Source organism: Nannospalax galili, unplaced genomic scaffold (assembly GCF_000622305.1).
Source record: "Nannospalax galili isolate Female #2095 unplaced genomic scaffold, S.galili_v1.0 scaffold243, whole genome shotgun sequence".
Taxonomy (NCBI): Eukaryota; Metazoa; Chordata; class Mammalia; order Rodentia; family Spalacidae; genus Nannospalax; species Nannospalax galili.
Genome location: NW_008353490.1, coordinates 8,652,502 through 8,661,436, shown reverse-complemented (window position 1 = coordinate 8,661,436; position 8,935 = coordinate 8,652,502). Strand labels below are relative to the sequence as shown.

Below are 8,935 nucleotides of genomic sequence, written 5' to 3'. Positions count from 1 at the left end.
TGGTTCATCTAAGCTTCTGGTTCTCTCTTTTGATTTTATATTGTCGTGGCCGGATTGATTTTGTCTTCAGGAGTTCTGCGGTGGCCCAATTCCAATGTGGGTCAGAAGTTTTCAGACTTTCTTCTTAGGTCTGGAATCTTCTAAGAATGATTTTGGCCTCAGGAACTTGGGAGTTGGACTGACCTGAGATCCTGGCCGTGCCGCGCAGGGATGCAAAGGCAGATGGGGTGGCAATAAGCCCCCAGATTTCACAGGGAGTGGATTGAGTAGCTGGGTTGTACTGGATGTAAAGGATCAGGGAGAGGAAAGGTAAGCCTCAGAACCCCAGAAAGAGGCTGTCAGCCCCAGAAAGAGGCTGGCGGGTGTTGCAGGACCAGGGAAGTAGAGGGAGGTGAGGATGGGGCCAGATCTAGAAGCAGTGCTCCTGGGGCCCAAGGAAGGCACTAAGTTGGTCTGGGTGAAAAAGATCAGGAAGCAGTATTGGTTCCCCAGGTGTCTGGGGACCCAAGACTAGGAATGGTGCAGGGCCCAAACTAGGAGTAGATAACAGCAGGGGAGATGGAAGGGTGAACATGGCTGGGGGAGTCAAGGTGCAGAGGGCTGCATGATAGACTTACCCCAAGAGAGGCCTGAGGGCAGGAGAGCAGGCCAGGAGAGTTAGCCAGTGGTGCAGGTCCAGGGAAGCAAGCAGGGAGAGGTGAGGGCGGGCCAGGTCCCGAAGCAGTGCTCCTGGAGCCCAAGGAAGGCACCAAGCTGGCCTGGGTGAAAAGGATCAGGAAGCAGCACCGGTTCCCTAGGTGTCTGGGGTCCCAAGACCAGGAATGGTGCAGGGCCCAAACCAGGAGCAGAGAACAGTGGGGGAGATGGAAGGGTGAATGAGGCCGGGGGAGTCAAGGCGCGGAGGGCTCTGCGATAGACCCACCCCAAACGGCCTGAGGATAGGAGAGCAGGCCAGGAGAGTGGAAGCTCTTTTTAATTTCTTAAAGAAGTAAGCTATTTAAGTTGACTTTTCTGGACATTTATGATTCTGCATGATACATGTTACATGATTGTATTGGTTAGATTGCATTCGATGGATCAAAGAGGGGAGGTGGGGCTCTTGGCTGAGGTGAGGAGTACAGAAAAGCCTCAGTTATCCAAGGTCTGCCTCCTGGTGGTTCTTGCTTCTTTGCCCAACTGGTCACAGCCCATCTCTGGCCCATCACTCAGGCACAAGGGCCGAATGCCACGAAAATGCACATGAATAAGGGTGTGGGGGTCAGGTGAACTGATCACACCAGATCCCAGTGGAGTTGGGAACTGGTGAGCAGACCCTTGTCAGACACAAGACCATACTAAACACTGCCTACTCTAGAGAGGCAAGTATTCTAGAAGCTCAATGCAAACTCTAGATGCTCAAATCAACCTGTAAGCTCTCTGATAGTTTCTACCTCTTCTCCACTCAGAAACAGCAGCAATCTGGATCTGACCCACAGGTGATTGGGACATCTGGCCCAGCAGATGGGAAACACCTTCAGCTACCCTGACTTCCTTTGGCATTGTGCTCAAGTTCTTGGGTGGTCAGGCAAAATTCCAGTATAGGAGACTCATTATCTCTAAATATCACACTGCCGTGATATTTTTAATAAAAATCCTCTTCAAACTGATGAAGCTGCTTGAAAGTCTCTCTTTGCTATCCTGATCATTATTATGCAAACAAAATTCTCTAATTCACTCTTCATAAATGTGTTCCTTTACAGATTACCAGGACCCTATAGTGGGCCAGGAACTGTGCAAGGCTTGGGGACAAAAAATAATGTGCAGATGATTTCTGCTGTTGCAGGTGGATGGTATCATGCCTGTAGGGCTATAATGAAGCAGGGTGTGGTGTGAAGAATGAATTCTCAGGGGTCTGGGGAGGGGAGAGTACTGTGGCAGGAAGCTCTCCCAGAAAACAGCCACCCATTGAGCAGGGCTTTGCTCCTGTTCGCAGATTTTAAATGATTTTTGACTTCTATGTTTTGCCCATCTGTCTCTCCATGACTAATGCTCCTACCAAATGTGGGACAAGAAGGAAATCCTAGAGTGGAAATACATAGAAAATACCCTTGGAGCTGAATTTAAGATGGCAGCATGTGGGGCTGGAGAGATGGCTCAGTGGTTAAGAACACTGACTGTTCTTGCAGAAGACAGGGTTCGAATCCCAGCACCCACATGGCAGCTAACAACTGTTTGTAACTCCAATTCCAAGGGATCTGACAGTCTCTTCTGTCCTCCACAGGCATTGCACGACACAGATGCACTTACCTACATGCAGGCATAATACTCATACACATAAAAATAATAAATAAAATATTTTAAAAAAAGATGGCAGCACATGTAGCTCGGATTTCTATAGAGCTGGTTCGCTGTGGACTTCATCCTGCTATGCTAAGTTGTGTTTGACATGGGACTTGTGGGTAAATAGGCCTTCTCAGTCTGGGAGACAGACAGGGTCCCCAACTACAGGCAATGTCATCTATTCCTGTCAAAGTTGAAGCCTTGGAATCTAGAGGGTTCTTGTAAAGTAGGCTGGTTTTGCAAGGGTGGACATGAGGCCTGAATGGGTGATGGAGAAGCAGAAATCAGGACAGGGGCTGGACTTCTGTGAGGTCCACAGCTGAATGAGTCACTTCAGTATTGTCTGGACAGTAGATCTGGTGAATAGGACTTCCATCCCTGGTGCATGCTCTTAAAGAGCCAGGCTACTGGCTTTGTCCTTCCATCTTAGGCGAAGTCACCCCTGTGACTTTGAATTCACGACACTCCTTCTGGGTCTGTTCCCTACCTCATAATAAGCTGGCAGCTTAGCAGCTTCTTTCTTAAATTGGCTAGGAAGGCAGGCGAGCTTTACAACCCAAACAATCAATCTCAAACTGCCGAACCCAATCAGGCCGGGTGGAGACCGACCCTTTAAATTGAGTGTGAAATTGGGAGATGGCTCCCCATCCTCCGGCATGTGTGGGGCACAACTTCCTCTCCTAAGTGGGGCTGTAACACCAACACCATTTTTGCAGTTTCTTGATCAAACCTGGTGCCTGGACCAGGCAGGCTTTAGGGCAGGAGGGCTGGCCATCTGGCCGCAGGCGTGTGCAACAACCAGACACACACCAGGCTTTATGCACTTGTAAATCTGCACAGTGTGTCTCTCAGGTCTGATTTTAATTTGGGTAATATTCCTGTTAATAATAACATCTAATTACAACATCCATTAAAAGTTAGTAACATTAATTTAACAGGGAGAAAATCTAATAGAGTTCTTAGAGTGATATTGGCATTTTTCCATTAAATTAATGTTACAAACTTTTAACAGGATGTCTTAAATCGGCATCATTAGTGTCGGGAATATTAAACAAATTAAATTCAGGCCTGTAATATGAGGTGGGAGCCTATTTATGAATCCAGAAAAAGGTGTCTGTTGGGCTCTTTCACCCGCTTAAGGCGTCTAGCAGGAAGTAGGGGAGGCTTTGCAGAGCTGCAGAACCCAGGTTTTCTGGAAACTTCCACAGAAGCAGCATGTCTTTCAGCCATGCTCAGTCCCTGTATCTGCATGGTTGGAGAGACTCAGGGAGGCAGTTTGTGGTGAGTGGGTGGCTGGTGAGGAGAGTTCTGGATTTGTGAGCTGGGGTCTGCAGGCCTCAGCTTCTTGGGTTCTTGTTCTCTACCTGCTGGGCTGCTGTGGCTCTAGCTGAGGCCTTTTGGAAGCTTGGTAGAGGCAAGGGGGAGGTAGAGACCAGCTCTTTACAGGACCAAAAAAAAAAAAAAACCTGCCTATTACCAGAGTCTGGGAGTTGGTGCTTTCTCTCAGCAGCAGGACCTCAGCTGTGTTGTGAATGTCAGAGGAAATGGACTGTTGGCATCTCCACTGTCTGGGAGTAGAAAATGGATTCTCTCTGACACTTACAGAACCAATTCATTTGTGACTGAGACACACTTCATCAAGACTGTCCCTTCAAAGCCAACATGACATCCATTCTCTGAGGGGGCCTCAGGTTTTGCAGGAGTCAGGACCAGAGATGATAACTACGATGAGGCTGGACACTAGCCCGAGAACAGCAGATGCTCTCTGGATGGCTCCAGAAGGTCTGCCCACCCCGCTCTTTCAGCCTCACCTGCCCTTGCTCCAAGTAGGAGCTGAGAAGCAAGGTGGCCAGCATGTCCATGCACTGCCTACCCATGTGCCTTGCTCTCTCATGGAGCAAAGCCCTGGTTAGGGCTGTGGTTGTCAGTTCTGTAGCTGATTGCTTAGCCATAGAACTGCAGAGTGTGAGCTTCGGATTGCTGGTTTTAATCCAGTTCTACCACTTTAGTGACTGGATAACCTTGAGAGGTTATCTGACAGCTCAGCCTCCTCCATTTCCTCATAGGTGAAACGGAGTTATGAACACTTAGCAGTGGAGCAAGGGGCTGCTGTACAAAGTCTAGAGGGATTCCTATCTGCTTGGCTGGGGATTCAGAAGAAAGAAATCACAGTGCCCATCCTGGTGAGCTCAGAGTAAAACTGCATGGATCAGCTCTTGATCACTCCTCGAGACAGTGGTGTGTCATGGACAGTGAGGAGTCAGAGAGGTCACAGAGTTTGAATAAAGCATCAGTCCTTGGCTGAGTTGATATGGACATGTCTCTGTCTACCAGCTTGGTGGAGCACATGCCACCCACGTGATCTCTGATGGGTCCTTTGACATCTCAGTTGAGGTCTGGTATAGAGGGAACTGGCCTCTCAGGGCCATCTGCTCAGGTTCTCTAGGGACATTTGAGATAAGGAAAGCTTAGGCAGGTATCACCATACCCAGCAGGACCACAGAGTCCTGATGAGAGCTGACATGCTCTGCTGTGGCACATATGTTGCCTTGATAGATTTATTTATTATTTAAACCATGTATGAAATAAATCTCTGTGGTTCAGAGTGGCACACAGGACAGAGATAGGTGGGGAGGGGTAATGAGGGGGTCCTTGCCCTGAGTGGGGCAGACTAATGCTGAGAGAAGAGTAAGGATTGGGGGAGGGCATGAACTAAAAGGAATGCAACAGACCTGCTTCTAGCCACCAACCAAAAAAATACCACAACTTCTTTTTGTACTATATCTCATCTTCAAGAAAATCAGTATGCTGTATATTGTTAGCTTTTTTTTTCATTCCTTTCATTTTTTTTTTTTAGATATTGTCTCATGTAGAAAAGGCTGGCCTCGATCTCACTGTGTATTGAAAGATTACCTAATCCTCCTGCCTCCATATCCCCAGTGCTGGGATTACCAGAGTGCATCACCATGCTCATCTTAGACATTATTTTAAACAGATATCTATGCCAGGCTTATTACTACTACACTATATGCTTATTTGAAGGCAAGGACTTTATGATGTTAGTTCATCTTCTCTGAAAAAGTCATAAAAACTGGTATTTTAATCAGATTCAACTGAACTCAGTGGGGACTGATTATATAAAGAGATCATGAGTTCTTTTCTAAAGCGACTCATTTTTCTGCTCCAAGATATGTTCATGCATCCATATAGGAGATGTATATGTGTTATATATATATATATACACATTATACATAGACACACCTTATATATACATATACATTATATACATTGTATAGGTACAAATTATATGTATTCTTACACATATTTTATATACTCACAAATATGCATTTGCATATACTTTTAATGAAGCATTTCTGCAATACATATCATACATGTTTGCTCATACATGTGCCTAATAGTCAGGTCACAGTTTTCAAAACTGCACCTTGTTGAGTCAGATGACAGGGTCCACAGGCCATGTCTGTCCCCTTCTGACCACATGGCTTTGGTATATCACTTTCTGTGCAGCCTCAGTTTCCTCATCTGTACAGTGGGGTCACAATAGTTACCTTTTGGGGCTGTGTCAAGTGTTAAAAACAATATCTCAATCTCAGCTGGTATCTCATAGATATGCGTTATACTTGCTAAATACATGGTAGTTATGATTATGTTTACAAGTGTTAGAATAAAAAGAAGTAAATCAAATGAGCTCTTCAAGTTTTCCTAAATTCATAGTTAAATGGAATACACTCATCTATCTATCTATCTATCTATCTATCTATCTATCTATCTATCATCTATCTATCTAAATATCTTCTCTCTATCATCTACCATCTATCTTCATCATCATCTATTATCTATCATCTATCTATCTATGTAATAGGAAAGGTCTTTGCTATAGCTCTTTCACTGTTCTTGACATAGTTGTCTTGGGGACCGAATGAGGCACCCACAGGATAAAAACGTCAATTGAAGCTAATATGTTGTGCATTGCTTTCATGTTTAAATGTTCTGAAATTTGAAATGGTGGCACAAGGCAGGGTTCTTTGTTTTGGAAGCTCACACTGCAGATGGAAGGGGCTTTTCTCAGACAATAAGCGTAGCTCTGCCTGGAGGGCAGGTTTGCATGGTGGTAACATACATTGAACAGCTTCAGATTCAGATGAAATCCCATCAAGACCGAAGCAGTTGCAGGCACACGCCACTGAGTCTGAATTTTAAGGGAAGGTGCTTTCCCAACTCCATCATGACAGGAGAACAGACGAGAGCAGAACATGAAAAGGAGAAACTGAAGAAACCTCTGCTTCTAAGTAGGGCTATGGAGCATGCAAATCCTTACAATGCATGTATGTGTTTTTAAACAGCCCAAAGAAGCAAGGACTCTATTGGGAGCCCTGCCATGAGAGGCTAGCCCACCAGGGCTTTCCAGAACTCAGGGAAGGCACCCAGCCCTTGGGTGAGGTGCTCAATCAGTGGTGTCGTGCTAATCCTCCTTAGGGTCTGCTCAGATAGCATTGCTCAGGAGCATGAGTCTGGGTGAGGTCTTCCTCCCTGACAGAACTATACACTCTAACAGTTGAATGGCTGACTGTGTGGGTGCACCCAGGTTTCCACAAGCAGCTCATCGGCACTGAGCTGGTCATGCATTGCCGCCAGATGGTTCAATTCCTGTGACTATTTTCTGAAGAAGTGAACAGAATAGCAGGCAGCCTAAAGAAACCAGCCTCTCCTACCAGAACGGAGGGACCCTTGCCTGCATGCTAGATTCCCTGTAGGTCAAAACAGCACAGTTGTGCCTGTCTTTCTGGAGTTTCCCTTCACCTTCCTTTTATTGGGAAGATTCTGATTCTTCTTTCTATTCCTCATTATAAAGCAAAAATCATTCTAAGCCTGTAATAATGTGAGTTTTGTGATCAAACATGTAAACAGAAAACATTTCACCTCCTCTGTGACATGCCCTGGAGGGAATCCCCTCATTTCTGATCATGGAGTGCTTGGAAAGTAGACTCTGGGTGTGAGGCTACAAGAGTCAGACTCAACGGTGACAATCCTGTTAGGTCTCTGAGTGAGGCACTTCTCAGATGGCAGGACTTCCTTGCTTTCCAACCAAGCCCGTGAATCTGTGCCCATTCTTTTCCATTTCTACCCTAGCCCTCAATTCCCATGGGAAACTTTGCCATAGTCAAAGGTGACACTCAAGGTGACACCCATATTCAAAGTGCAGTGCCTTTGCACACACACTCATGGTCTGAAACTCTTGACTGCTTTGTCTTCAAAGAGGCAGAGGAACCTTATGAAGTAAATGGCCTAGAGTTTATGTCATTAATGAAACTCTAAGGTGGCCTTGATAAGAATGGTCATAAAAAGCCTTTGAAATATCTGAGTAAAAATTTCTCATTCCTAAAATCTTAGGCTATAATGACTTTAGCTTGTAACAGTTCCAACCCAAGGAGAAGGATGCATACGTGCATGCACCTTTTGGGTGATTGGGTCATGTGGCAAGGACAGTCTAGCCCTCTGCCTTAACAGCCCAAACAGGTATCCAGTCTCCTCCAAACACAGGAAAGTGTGTGTATTCTAATACCAAACCAAGAGTATGAAGAAAACAGGTAACCTCAGCACAGCTCATTTGGTGGGAAGAACACGGAACTGCAAATGAATTCTTGAAGCCACAACTTTAACATGTGGCATTCAGCTCCTCTGCATGTTCTTGCATGTTCTTGGAAAATCTCATCACAAAATTAAGCGTTCTTTTAACAGCTGTATGTCCTGATATCGTTCAACAGATGCAATACGTTTAAGTCTGGCATTGGCACATTGGTGGTCTAAGGCTAAGGACCCGAGGAACCCCTTGATCACAAAGCTGGAAGATGAATTTCAGTGGACTTCTGGACCCTTGAGTGGCTCACTGATGGGGAATAGGCATGTCTCCCTTGTTTGTTCAGAAACTTGCTATGGGCAGATGTAGCATTTGATCATGGCTGAAACCAGCTGGATGGTTTGGCTTTCAGACATGAGTGAACCAGATGCTCAAAAAACTTGTGCAGCGAGAATCCTTAAAAACTACAAGTTGGAAAAATCACCAAAAGTTACATTGCCCACCAAATATCATGGTGGTTTCAAGGTCTGGTGGTGGTTTCAAAAAAACTAATTTGTAACCAGTACAAAGGGTAATCAAGGAGGAACTGGGAACTGGGAACTGGGAGCTGTTAATTGACATAAACCACATACCTCAGAAAAGAGCTCCCAGGAAATGCAGGACTCAGACTCACAGTAGCTGTGCACTCTGCAGAAGGCACAGAGGAAACATGCAAGGATATTTACATCTCAAATACTGGAACAGTTGCAGACCGCTGCCTGATGCTCTGCCATGCAGCAACAGACTCTGTAATAAACCTGAACTTCAAAAAAGACTCCAAAGATCATCTAAGCATCATCCTAATGCGTTCTTTCAGGCTTAACTTTCTTTTTAAAATAGGTACACAATGATGCATATTTACCTGTGCTGCATGTGTCTATGGTGTCTTGTCAGGTGTTTTCTTTCATTGTTCTTTGCTTTATTTTTTAAAACCCATACCGAAGGGCATTGGGGGCCACAAATTAAACTCTATAGACC

At 45.4% G+C, this 8,935-nt stretch overlaps 1 protein-coding gene across 1 annotated transcript in view; it reads left to right on the top strand.

Annotated features, from left to right (window-relative positions):
* Positions 1 to 8,935, top strand: part of LOC108491679 — a 95,350-nt gene that overhangs the window by 73,806 nt on the left and 12,609 nt on the right. The window contains exon 4 of the mRNA XM_017802606.1: positions 6,070 to 6,144. Within this exon, the coding sequence (XP_017658095.1) occupies positions 6,070 to 6,144 (75 nt within the window). The remainder of the gene's footprint in view (positions 1 to 6,069; positions 6,145 to 8,935) is intronic.